Raw genomic sequence first — 13,584 nt, forward strand, 5'->3', positions numbered from 1 at the left:
CTGAAGCAATGGCCGTGACAGTAGGTTTTTAGAGAGTGTTTTTATACTTAATCAGCAAGTTGGATCATTAACCCCCAGTACTAAAAGGTCATTGTGGCTTATCTCCACTTGACCCTTGAATACACTAAGGGCCAGAATCTTGGTCAGCCACAGTGCCAGGGTTTGGTGGAACTAAGTTTCCAACCAGATCTCTTCCGACTCCACAGTTGGCCCCACTCTCTCCAGGGAAGAGACGGGGCGCTAAGGTCCTCTAGAGCCAGAACGGGACCCCTGCGAAGCATGGCCTCCAATCTTCGGCAGGGCGCCAACTGCCCTCTGAAGCCGCTGCTGGCAGACTGCAGGAATCACCAGCTCTTGCAAATCCAGGGTCCCCAAGGAAAAAGGGAAGGACCCACCAAGGACAGGGCCTGGGAAAGGGAGGCAGCTGGTTTCCCACCAGCCAAGAGGTGGCCGGCTCACCCGTGACGGCGATGCAGGAGTCGATGGCGGCGTTCCGACAGGCGCAGATGATGACCACGTAGTTGGTCTTGGCGAGTTTGCCCTCAATGAGCAGCCGGAACATCTCAGAGAGCCCCTCGGCCAGGGAGTAGGCACACTCAATGACGTGCACGCTGTCGTTGCAGGAGCTGGCGGCCAGGCCAGCCAACCAGGGCAGCTGCGCAGAGGTCACGGGTGCAGCCGTGCTGGGCACAGGCGGGCAGGGCTGGGCGGGCGCCTGCTGGTACTGCCGGATCTCAGTCAGGTGCGACTCCCGCCAGGAGCGCAGGAAGATCTGCTCCAGGTCCTCCATCAAAGGCACCTGGTCCGCCGCTGCAGAAGGAGGCGGAAGGCGTCAGCCGGGCGTGGTGCGGGGCACGGCAGCCTGGCACCAGTGCAAGGCCTCTGGGGACACTGGCCCACGGAGGGCAGCACATCACGGTCAGCACGGCTGGAGAACCGCACCTCTCCTCCCTCCCCAGCTCCACAGGTGCTGCTTCTCCAGGTCCGGGTCTCCACTCAGAGGCCTTTCTTGTGACCCTCAATCGCCACCCCCGCAGACCCACACTCCTGCCTTCCGTCTTTCCATTTGCTTCTGTGTCTCTCACACTAGAACAGAATCCCCCACGAGGGCCGAGGGCCTCTTCTCCTGACAGCAGGTGACTGGCTTGGGAACCCACTCTTCCAACTCTCTTCCACCCCACTGTGCGGTGACCGCTACAGTGACCCTCGCTGTCCCCCTGGGGCTGTAAGCTCATCCCCGTATTCCATCTCCAGCTGCACAGCGGCTCCTTGGGATAGGCATGTGGCATCTGGGCTGGACGACTCCTCCCTGGCCACCATCCCTGGGAGGCAGGAACGGGGCTCACCCAGCTGGACGAGGTAGTAGACGGTGAGCAGCAGCTGCATCTCCTCGGAGATGGGCTGGATGGAGGAGGCTCCGTACTGTTCGTACGCCCTGGAGATGGACTGGGAATTCTGGTAGCACGTGTACAACAGCGGGCTGACTACCACGTCGCTCAGGTTCCCGCAGAGGTAAGGGAAGTTCCCGTGGCCTAGGGGAGGGACACAGGCCACTTGGTAACCAGCCTCGGAACGCCGTGGCTCCACTCACGCAGGCTCTGAGTGAGATGGACAGGTGAGCTGCCCCGGGGTCTCTCAGGTGCCCCTCTCCGGGAAACCTCAGGCTCCCAGCCCTGCAGGATTTGGTGCACCCGCTCCGCCCTCCTGGAATACAGAAGGACAGTCAGGACCTCTGATAACCAACCATTCACCTGTTCATTTAGGCCAAGCACAGAGAGAAGCCACTCCTGCAGAGCCTACAGCCGTGGCCGATGTCACTCTTAGCAGTGACTTTGGAGCACCTTACCTGTGCCCCGAATGGTCTCTGGTGGTGCTGCTTGCTTTCCTGACACCAAGCTTGGCAACCCCCCCCTACACACACACACACACACACACACACACACACATACACACACACATACACACACACACACACCTGGGGCTCTCTGGCCAGTCCAGTTAGGAAAATATGTCACACTGTCCAGGCAAACTGACAGCCCTTGACAGAGACTTCAGCAAATATCAGAAGATTCATTCTGATGTCAACTCTCAGGGACAGAACTGCCCAGCCAGGGTCAAAGCCTGGCTTCATGACCCAGTGCACTCAATTCGCCTCTCTAAGCCTCGGTCTCTGCATTTAGAAAATGCAGTAAAGACACGGATGCTCATGGGGTGGCTGAAATATCAGTTGTGGTCTCTTGTACTCAGAAGGTTCCCCATCTTCACCAAAATAATACTTACAGAGTCCCACTGTGTGCTAGTCACAGATCTTGTGCCAGACTCCAGAGTACATCTGGTATCCAAGACACACGTCGTGTCCTTGAGGAAACTGCTTCTCAACACTTGCTAAGACACACCGAGTTTCTGGTTCAGAATTTGGACCTAGTTCTCACTGAGGTGGACCTGCCAGTTCACCACTCTGCTGGGTCACTGATAGGGAACACAGTTGGTCACAATGCTCACAAACAGGGTGGCTTATAAGAGACAATGTAAAAGAACTGCCTCAAAAGGATGTGGCATTTGTCCTAAAAGAGGCTTAAAGAAGCTTCCCTGGGAGCCAGATAAAAGGGAAACCAGAAGACCTCATGGAGGAGGTGCTGGGCTGGGCCTTGAAGCCTGGGGGGCAGGAATCAGGAGCAAGCCCTTCACAGGGAAGGCCTCAGCTTATACAGAGGCAGAGGCAGGGAACAGCGTACATGAGGACAAGGGAGTCTGTACTCTGAGGCCCTTCAGGGTCTGCAGGTCTCCCTCCTCTGGGCTGCTGGCTCGGTGGGTGAAGCCCCGCCCCTGATCTGAGCCCCGCAGCCTCCCCAGCTCTGCTCAGCCCTGAGATCTCAGCACCAACCGCACTCACATAAGAGCCATGCGCAACAAGACCAAACGCCAGCCTTCATTTTGGTGAGCAGTAGGGGTCCAGAAACACTAAACACTGACCCAGCCTCCTGCCCAGTCCACAGCCTAGATTTGCACCCCTGACTTTCATGCCCTTTTGTTGTTCTTGGGTTTTTTTTTTGGGGTGGGGGCATGTTTTTTGTTGTAGGAAAATAAAGAAAAGCCCTCTGTTAATGAGCAGTAGGCTGGTATCTAATGCACCACGGAGGCCCCGAAGATGTCCTGTGTTCATGTCTGTGAGCTTCATGCAGCACACTGCCCTTGGGGCGACGTCACCAAGTGACACCTGCTAAATCCTCACGCAGTTTCCCATTTCAAGGTCTCTGACTTCACTGGAAAGGGATTTCCTTGATGGAGTCAAACATCTACTTCCTTGCAGCATCTGTTAGCCACCGCAGGAAACAGATCAAATCTAATTTGGTTTACAGCTCAAACACTGGTGGCCAGGGCTGTCCTTGCCCCATCAGAGTCAGGCTGCTACTATGGTGGGGCCTCACTGGAGCTGGGCTGGTGAAGACAGGAAAGGACACACGAACAAGCCAGCAAACAGCTGGCATGGAGTGAGACCCCTGAGCTCAGGCCCTGGGGAAAACCAATAAGCTCTAAAATTCTTGGCATGTGATGGGGGCTAACCTAGGGGTTGGCTCTGCTTCCTTCTTTCACTGCCCTGGGAAGAGCGTCAGGTTTGTCTCAGGAGGACACTATGGAACCAGGTCCCGGTTTGGCCTGGTTCTGGTGGCTTTTCCAGGCTCCTGCTGCCACAGCCAGGGGCACGCTGCACTTGCCTTTAAATATCACTGGCTTGGCCTCACATATCTTCAGCAAGTTGTCAGGAACCGACACCGGTTCTCCAGACGCCACGACAGGAAAGGAGACTGAGGCTGGTCCCACCAAGCCCGCTTGAGGCACACAGGACACGCCTGCACTCTCTAGGAATACCACAGAAGTGTAAGAGAGACAAACAGACAAGGTGGCTGTCCCCAACCAGCCCCAAGCCGGACCAGCAAACAAGACCACCAAATGACCCAAACCCACCACAGCGCACCGACACCCTCAAGCTCATCCAGTCCAGCCTTCCCCTCTTCAACTCCCTATCCGGGGAGTGGCATAGGAGCTAACCTTTAGACCTCCCTGGGATCAGGGCCCTGCTCTCCAGGCCTCTGGGCCTAGTCCAACAACTGACATATAAGTAAGAAATCTTTTTGCTGTGCCACCATCCATTCCCCCAGAACCTGCTCCCCAACGCCACGCACAGGTGGGCACATGCACTCTGCAGAAGCAATACCATCCCAGGCGCCCAGGGACCTGGTTTTGGCAAGGCAGGGTCACTTACCATATTTAGCTCTGTTCCCGCCACCCTGAGGACAGCCGCCATCTGCAGCTGACGGAGACTCTGGAGACCACCCTTTGTGGCGTTTTTTTGGGGGGCCCGGAGTTTGACAAGATACCTAGACAACATTCAGAGCATGGGTTAGGTTAAGCTGCCACAAGAAATGAACCTCAATACAACTTTCTTCTGATTTGGAGAATACTTATTTGGTATTTTGGTGGATGATAATCACAGTTTTAAAATGGATTTTAAGTATCTAGCGAAGTATCTAAGTGAAAGGGAACATTCTGTCAATTTTCACAAACGTTCTGCTCCAAAGTCATGCATGAGTTTAAGCTTTATCTCTCTGACCTGAGTTTCAGAGTAGGTCAGAAAAGTGTTTCGATCAGGACTATAGAGCGTATACGTAGTGCACTTCATACAATCCATAGAAGAGGGTTGGGGCTCAATAAATGGCAGCCACCACCAACCCCGTCATCACCGTCTTCATTGTTACATAGATTGCATGTAATTTTTGAAGAGTTGGATTTTTTGTAGACCCGCAGCCGCAGCACTCAGTGCACCACCACACTATCACCACGTGGGGGCAGTATTGATCCACCTGTTACTGACACCACCCCACCCCCACCCCAGACAAGAAGCCTAGAGAGCTAATTTCAGACTGAGAAAAAAAATCAAGGAGGGAAGCTGGACTCACTGCAGCTCACGAGTCAATCCTGCCCACTCCAGGTAACAGCATGTTCATGACTCAAGCTATGTACGTGAAGGATTCAAAATATCAAGAATTGGTTGCCATAGTTTCTTGAACAATCTGACACAAAATGTCCCCTACATCCGGAACTCCTTGTCTCAATCCTAGATACACATTAAACTCACCTGGAAACTGCAGTCTCTCTTTCTGAAAGCAACCCCATCTCAGATCACCCAGTTCAATACAGGGAGCTCCCTGTAGACTCTAACACCTAGGAGCTCCCTGGAGACTCTAACCCACGGCCAGAGTGGAGACTAGCCACCCGGGAGCAGCGGTCTCCTCAGCCTGGTAGAGGTTCCTGAGCCTCTCTCTGAGTTAGGGAACAGTCTCTGGCAGTGACTATAAGAGAAGGACCCCCACAGCCTCCCAGTTATGCTGAAGCTCACTGCAATTTGAGAATGACTGCTTCAGAGTCTCTTGGAAGGAACCCCAAAATATTTCTACCTCTCCTTTAGACTGACCAAAATAGAATAGGGAATAAAAAGTCAGAAGCATAAAGTCCTTTCTTACAAAGAGCTTTCAAACTGTCATCAGCCCTGCCCCCAACCTTGGGCAGGACGGCCGTCATTGTTCCCATCTCCAAGCATCCATCCCAGACCAAGTGGCCAGCTCCTCAGAACTACAGAGGGGGCCTGAACTGAGCACCAAGGTGGAAGGCTGAGAGAACCCCCTCACTTTGGGACGCTTAACCCTAAATGTCTCCAAGCAGACTCTAAGCCCACGAGCCCTTTCAAAATACCACCAGGAGCAACCATTGGTATGGTGTGGTCCAACTCTTTCTTACACTGTCTCTTGAGGAAGGGGGCACAATCTGGAGTTTGGGGGAGACGACTCTTACTGTAGGACACTCTGCAGGACACTCAGCACCCTGCCCACCCCATCTCTGTAGTGGCGTAAGACAATCACCCAGCTCTCAGGCACCTCTCGTCCTAGAGAGCCACTGGCCAACACCCACAGCTGGCAGGGGCAGGGGGCACCTGCAACCCCAGAAGGGAGTCCTCATGCAGGGAGAGCGCCCCTGAGTTCAGGTGGGGAAGCGGGAGCAGGGCGTGGCGGGGGGCAGCCATCACGGGAAACGAGGTTCAACAGCTGGCTGTGGACAGGGTCCCCAGGGCTTAAGTTCCCACAGGGGTTTGGGGGATCTCCATTTCCCACAGCATTGGAAAGTTCCTTCAGTCCGGCCAAGAAAGAAACTCTGCCTGCTGGCTTCCCAAAGCCAAGGGCATAGGATCCCGGGCACGGGGAAGCCTTCGTTCCCCCATGCAGGCTGGAGGGTAGGCACCCACAGATCTCAGCTACGAGAGGGAGCCATCTCCAGAGCCACGGCCACCCCAAGTTCAGCACCTAGAGGAGAACATCACAGAATGAGGGCGGGAGCTGGCCGGGGTTCCTCGTGCATTTCAGGCTACAGAGGGGAGCCCCGGTCAGGACGGGAGCCCCAGATTCAGCTCAGAAGAGTTCTCCCCCAGGGAAGGGTTAGGAAATTCACAAGATGAATCCCCTGCACAGTGGAGACGATTCTCGCCCGGCCCTGCCCCTCTGGACCTCAGCCTCCTCAGTAGGTGTGGGGCTGGATGCCCCCTAGGGCCTTTCCTCCTGGGAGGTGGCTGTGGACCAGCCGTCGCTGCTCAGGGAGAGCACAGCCCCTCCCGGCCTCCCGCCCCACCTCGTCCCTCTCCCTCCCACTCCACCTATGAGGAACACTCCCAACTCAGGTCGCAGCTCAGCTATCACCTCCTCTCCTCTGTGACCCGCTGGCATGGATAGCAATGCCAGCCGGCACCCGGGGAGCAGCCGTACCTCCCCATCCCTCACCTGCCTCCAGGCTGAGCCTCCTGGAGTCCCGATCCTCTGACTAGTGAGCCACAGAGCGGGTTTTAAATTCAGATTCAAAACCTTCATCAACACCACTGCCCCTTTGTCTCCAAAATTCTACAGCCCTCCTGACCTGTGGCCTGAGAGATCACTCACTGTCACCACGGGGGTCTCACACGTCTCCCGCTGTGACTCACACAGCAACAGGGCCTGGCACACACCCCAGAGCCAACCTGGCCTGATGCTCCCCAAAGCAACAGGGGACTCCAGGAGGCTCAGCAGCCCCAGCTCTGTGGCTCCTGTGTCCACGCGGGCCTGGACCCGGGACCCCAGGACGGGCAGTGCTACCTAGGGCCGAGGGCCGCGGCAGGGCCGACAGGCTGTTCTTCGCCAGCTGCTGGTGCTTGGGCGAATCTTTGCCATTGAAGACGGCCGGGCCCAAGGCTGAGGTCAGCGAGGGATGATCGGAGGCTGGTCCTGAAGCAAAAGGAAGGCAAGGAGGAGGGTCAGTCCACAGGAGGCTCCGTGCGCCGGGCGAGCCCCGCCAGGAGGTCAGACTTTTTATTGGTATTTTTTATTTATGTTTACTTGGTGGGGGTGGGGCTGGGGAGGGCACCCGGGCCTTGTCGTGCTAGGGAAGCGCTCCACCACTGAGCCACATCCCCAGCCCTAGAGGCCAGGATCCCACACAGGGTGAGTCTGCCTCGCTGGGAAGACAGACACATGAGCACGCACAGGAACACGTGTACACACACATGCACACTCCTGCTCACACACAATGGACGCCAACTAGGTGAAAGGACCTGGGGGACATGAGCAGCCAGGGGCCACTCCAGGGTCATGCTTGAAACAGATCTGCCTCCTTCCACCTTCCTTTTCCTCCTGGATCCCAGGAAGGCTGTGGGGTTTGCAGCCACCTGGGTCTGAGCTGCTTGTGGGTCCTGGCTCCCCATGTCAGAGATAATTCTGGGGACAATGTGGGTTCAGGCCTCCCGAGGCTGCCTGATGGCACTGTTTGAGTTGTCCAAGTCTCCAGAATGTTCTAGAAGGCTCTGGAGCCAGGAGAGGCACTGAGCCTTTCCTGTGGGGGCAGCAGCATGTAAGGGGTGTTCTGAAGCCTGATGACCTATAGCTGAACCTCAGTTCCATCACTCATGAGCTGAGAGACCTGGGTCACTTACTCAACCTCCCCAACCTCAGCATCCCCTCCGTGAACGGGGGTGGTGATCACAGCAGCCCAGGGAGCTACTGTGCAACTGAGCTACTGAGCTACTGTACCTGAGTGAGCAGCTGTCCAACACGTGGACAAGAGCCTGGCACAGAGCAAGCACTGCGCATGCCCGCTCCCACTCTGACCTCATCTAGTTCTTAGAACAGAGGGTCCAAGAGCTCAAGGAAGTTGCTGCAAGTCATTCAGCAGAGGGTGGCGGTCTATAATTTATGCACAGGTGCTCAGAGGGCAGAAACAGAACACGCCTCAGTCCAGGTGGCAGAGGGAAGGAGCAAGTGGGCCAAGGGACCCCAGCGGCCATGTGGACTGGGCCGGGAGCCTCAGCAGAAGGGCACATCCCAGCCCAGGGATACGACATATGACCTTCCAGTGTCCTTGAGAAGGCCACTCTCCCTGGATAACAATCATCCTGTTTTGAAGGTCTGTTCAGTGTGGCACGTGCCAGGCACAGGAAATAGAAATGCCTGTTGTCAAATCTTGGCTGCCTCTGCCTGGGAGGTCCCTGCCTAGGCACTTAGCCTGCCTGAGCCTCAGTTTCCAGTCACTGAGCTGCTCAGGGTCCGATGAGACACACACCGGCGGGAGCCCAACCAGCACCCAGCGGGCAGCAGCGGCCTGGGCTCCCCTGCCCCTTCCAGAGATTCAGCTCAAAGGGGACTTAGTACCTGTTACATAATGAGTTCTGTGCTGCAAACTGGGGATGCAGAGGAAACCGGACGCGTGACCCCACCACCAAGGGATTGCATTACACATCAAAGGGCAGAAACCATAGATTACAAGTTCAAAATGGCACATGACCCGGTGCTGGGGGAGACGACATGCCAGCCCCCCCTGCATTCATTTTGCAGAATGCCAGACTCCTCTGTGAACAGGCTCTCGGAGACACGCCAGGCCTGTGGCCTCGGCACCTGGGGCACTCCTCCACCGCCTCACCTGCCTGTTGGGCTCCCATCAGGACGCCGGGGTTCGTCCCAGGAACAGGCTCGCTGGGGAAGGCAGCCAGAGACCCCGAGCTCTCCAGCGGCGGGAAGAGAGAACTGGAGCAAATGCCCGCGGAGGCAGGACGGCTTCTGAACTCTAAGGGGCAAGAAGTGCACGTGAAAACCAACCAACCCACTCTCTTCCAACAGTTAGGAATCGATTTCCTTGACTAGTGGGTGTCCCACAGGAGAGTGGGATGTGCAAACCCCGAAGACGCCACAACCATGCTAGCCTTCACTGAGACAGGAGGGGTGTGGCACAGCACACCACTGCACCACGGAGAATCCGAGCGCAGCCTCTGAAGGAAGGAACCGGACACGAGGGAAGGAAGGATGCTCTTCTGGCCATGTCACTGGAGAGGCCCTCCAGGACATGCCCGTCCACCTCGGGTAGGCCTCAGAACCCTCGCTCTTTCCTCTCTCCCTCAAAGCTGACTGGGGTGCAGGGGAGGCCAAGAAGGGCCATAGTGGAGCCCTCTCCTGAGGCTTCAGGAAGCCGGGCCCTCAGTTCCTCAGGAACCAGCGGTGAGAGCTGCTCTTCCTGACAGAGCTAATGGGGTCCCGGGGTGCAGCAGGAGGCGTTATTCAAGCCAAGCCTCCTCTGATCGGGGTTTCTGGGCCTCGGCTCTGAGACATTCTGAACTGCATCCTTTGTGCTGGAGGCTGTCCGAAGCACTGCAGGATATTTAGCAGCATCCCTGACACTCGCCCAGGGAGCCAGGAGCACCTTGGCATGATCAAAAATGTCTCCAGATGTTGCCAAACATCACCTGGGGACAAAAATCACCCCCAGTTGAGAACCACTGCCCCAAACACTTGCCACAAAGAGGCACAGCTCTGTGTGGCCCTCTGTCAACTTCTAAATGTCCTGTGCACTGTCTGTTGCTCTAATAGACACTGGTAGTATACAGGTGTGTCTTCCACTTCACAGGCCTGGTCTATGTCACAGGATGGCAGCCCCTCACACTGTAGGCACCTGGCCCACTGGGGACATTCCCAGCACCCAACACTCCCTCCAGAGCCAAACTCCTCACCTGAGCCCTTCCAGCAGATCAAAGGTCCCTTGGTCAGCGTCCCCTGTGCATTGCGGACCAGGTAATACTTCAGGTGCTTCTGCTTCTTGGGCTGGGTGGTCAGTCTCAGGTTTATGTGATTGGAGAAGTCCGTGAAGTAACAGAAGCCTTTCTTTCCGCAGCCCACGCAGTTCCCAGAGAAACCTGGAGGCGGAAATGAGCTGTGAGCCTCTCCCACTTACCTCCAACGTGCCCTTCAAATAGTACCTAGTTCTTCAAAACCCAGAACATTTGCATCCTGGACCAACCCGGAAAAAGCCACCTGCCAGTCAGACCTGCCCAGGAGCGCAGACAGCCTGGACTCAAACAGAAGGTGAGAAGACCTAGCCCCGGAAGGGAGGGCAGTGAGCCTGGCAAGCTTGGAAGACTAGGTGGCTTCAGGATGTGTGTGTGTGCGTGTGTGTCTGTGTGTGTCTGTGTCTGGGGGCTCTACGACCGAACTACATCCCCAGCTCTTTGTTCTTATTTTGAGACAAGGTCTCATAAGTTGCCAGGCTGGCCTCAAACTTGTGAGCCTCCTGCCTCAGGTTCCCGAGTCACTGGAATTGTAGCCATGAGCCACCGTGCCTGGGTTAAGGGCGTATTAAAACCTATCTTTGGAGCAAACTGTGAAGAACAAAAACAGTCCCACTCAACCGTCTGCAGTGAGGGAGCACGGGCTTCGTGTGCCCCTACTTCCTTGGCACTGGCCAGGTACAGAATCTCCAACCATTGGCCCTGAGCCTGGCTGTGGTGGAAGACATCCTAGCGCCCATCCTGGAGTGGAGCTAAGCCGGTAAGTTGCTGAAAAGAATCGGAGAGCCCCATGATGCATGGAGGGGACCCAGCAAGTGGGGGCGCTGCACAGGAATATGGCCGTCTGTAGGGTCTGCATCCTCCTGCCTGGCGACAGGCCTTTCCAGGAGGGCACGGAGTTTCCCGCCAGCTCTGATGCTCTGGGCAGTGTAAGGACAGGAACCTCCTCGTGTGCACGGTCAGCGTTCAGAACACATGCGTGAGAAGATTTTACGGAGTGTGAAGCCCATTGGAACTGTACTCACAAGTGCGTGGTCAGCGAGACTTCTCTCCCATCTGTTCCTGTCTAAACTATCACCAGGCCTGCTCCGCCCACTGATCTGTCTGGTTTCTATGGGTCCAAGGTCCTCCGCTGGGGGAGACCCTGAAGCTGAGACGAATTTATTCTGTCCTGTTCTCGGCTGACACATCTGCAAGGTCAGGACAGTCACGTGTCTCTGCACAGCTCAGCCCCGAGAGCATCCCTGGGTCTCTGGCCAGAGTTCCCAATAAGCCCCAGGAGTGAAGGTTAAAACATCCACAGCAAATAGGACGCTCGCCTACAGAGTCTCTGAACTACAGGTTTTAAGTTAATTTAATATTCCTCCAAAGGCCTCAGGAATGAGGACAAATCTCTCGGCCTGGTCTATGACAGGTCCAAGGCAAGCTGGCCTTCCACAAGCCCACCCCCAGCAGATAATTAAACCACTGGATTCCACATTTACTTGTTAGTACAGGACTGGGAACTGATGTGCAGAGAGAACCAGGGTGTTCTCGCCACTCATCTTCAGCACACGGGACACTCAGCCCAACTGACCCCCACGGCCAGCCAGTACAGGGCCCCAACTCCAGAGCAGAGCGACTCTTCCTGCAGTCACTACCCCTCGGGAGGGACTGTAAGCGCACTCTTCCACGGACACCCACCGCCGCAACACGGGATCTTCCTGCCGCGTTTGTCTAACAGGCGCGCCCTGAATGGATGTCTGCGCGTGCGCAGCACTGAACGCAGCGCCGCTCCTGGGCCTCCGCTGCCCTCACTTGCAGTGGACCTTGCACAAAGTGGAAGTCAGAGGGGCCTGGGTTCAAATTTTGACTTAAGGTGCGTGGCTCCGGGCGAGTGAGTTACCATCCGAGATTTTCTTTCCTTACCGGAACAGTGTCTGGCGAGGGCCAGCACCAGTGCGCACCCCTCCTGCCAAGCACCGCACGGAGCACTTTACGTGACACACGTGCTCTTCAGACCTTCACCGAGCCCTGCAAAGCAGTTCACGGCCGGGTCTCCAGTTCACAGTTGAGGGAATCTAGGCTCAGAGAGGAGGAAACTTGCCCGCAGGTGTAGACAAAAAGTGCTAGGCTGGGATTTGAACCGCTCTGCTAAGCCGTCTCCTCCAAAAATTCACCTCAAAAGAGCGCTTCAAGTGTCAAGTGTGTGCTCGGGCTAACAGGTCCCAGAGCGCTCTAGGACCAAGCTGCATTGGGCAGAGGAGTGCAGCTGGGCCCAGCAGAGCCCAGCACAGCACCGTGAGATGGGGAGTGGTGCAGTCTCTCTGGGCTTAAGGCTAGTACTTCCGTCCAGGACCAGCGATGTGATTCTCCTTGGAAGCATCCACCGGTGGCTTTCTCTGCACTCAGTGGGAGGTCTCCACACTCACAGCTCATGGCAGGCTGGAGGTGGCCCAGGGTTCTTATTGCCAAAGCTACGCCCCTTTGCAGAGAGGGTCCCCTACCAACCCTCAGAAGGGCTTGGAAGCCCACTGACACCTGCCATTTATCTCCTGAATCACAGTCCTAGGGTCCCTCCTGCACAGCCACCACACTAGTTCTGAGTGACCACGACATAGGCGCCCAGGTGTGCTGCCTCACGGGAGCTTTCCTGGGAGTGCAGGTGCTCAGAACAGCCTTGACCTAGGCAGTTACCACCGAGCAGATGCCCACGAGGCCGACTCATCAAGCCTCCGTGAAACGCACACACATGGCAAATCTGTTCTGCTTACAAAAATGTCGGGAGCCCTCATTTGAAGAACAGTTACTAGGAATTAAACCAGGTGCTCTGAGGAAGCCAGAGATTAAAAACCCAAGGCCCCTGAGAGTTAGGAGGATAGGACAGACACAGCTGAAGGACTCCCGACCCAGGGAGCAACAACAGCAGTTCCTTACACTTGGGTGTCATGCATAGGTCAGCTTGTCCTTAAACATGGTCGGGTAGAGTATGTGTCACTGTCCCCTCTTTAGCTGGAGAAGTTGAAGCTCCAAGACAGGAAGCCTGTCTCTGCTAATCTAAAACTTGTTTTTCTAACACGCTGTGCTGCGGGAAGGAAGGGGAAAGGGCCCAGAGATTCAGGAGGGATTCCAGGAGGACTTGCTGGCAAGCAGGACCTGAACTGGACCTCGACGGAGCCTCTGTGCTCCTTCCAAGGAATAAAGAGTCACCGGTGGCACACGCTACACCTGGCAAGCTGGATGGCCACCCTCCAGGTCCCTGGAAATGAACAGGACAACCAGTCCCATCTTTGGCCCACAGCAGCCCATGGAGTAATAAAGCAGAGCCCAGCATCAAGTCTATGCTGTAATTACCAGCTTGTCAAATTTACTTTAAACCCCACCAGGGTGCCGAGTGCAAAAGACAAAGGGTAAAATAAAATGGGATGCTCATTTTTTTTTTTTTTTTTTGGTGGAGAGGGGATTTGGGCAATCTGTCC

General features: G+C 55.9%; 1 protein-coding gene across 1 annotated transcript in view; it reads right to left on the bottom strand.

Moving 5' to 3' along the window:
- The window catches only part of Greb1 (growth regulating estrogen receptor binding 1), a 129,640-nt gene that overhangs the window by 39,132 nt on the left and 76,924 nt on the right, over positions 1-13,584 (bottom strand). The window contains 8 exon segments of the mRNA XM_047522798.1: positions 460-810; positions 1,347-1,532; positions 3,717-3,860; positions 4,265-4,361; positions 4,363-4,379; positions 7,176-7,304; positions 8,992-9,135; positions 10,073-10,255. Of these exon segments, the coding sequence (XP_047378754.1) occupies positions 460-810; positions 1,347-1,532; positions 3,717-3,860; positions 4,265-4,361; positions 4,363-4,379; positions 7,176-7,304; positions 8,992-9,135; positions 10,073-10,255 (1,251 nt within the window).

This window comes from Sciurus carolinensis, chromosome 13 (assembly GCF_902686445.1).
Source record: "Sciurus carolinensis chromosome 13, mSciCar1.2, whole genome shotgun sequence".
Lineage (NCBI taxonomy): Eukaryota > Metazoa > Chordata > Mammalia > Rodentia > Sciuridae > Sciurus > Sciurus carolinensis.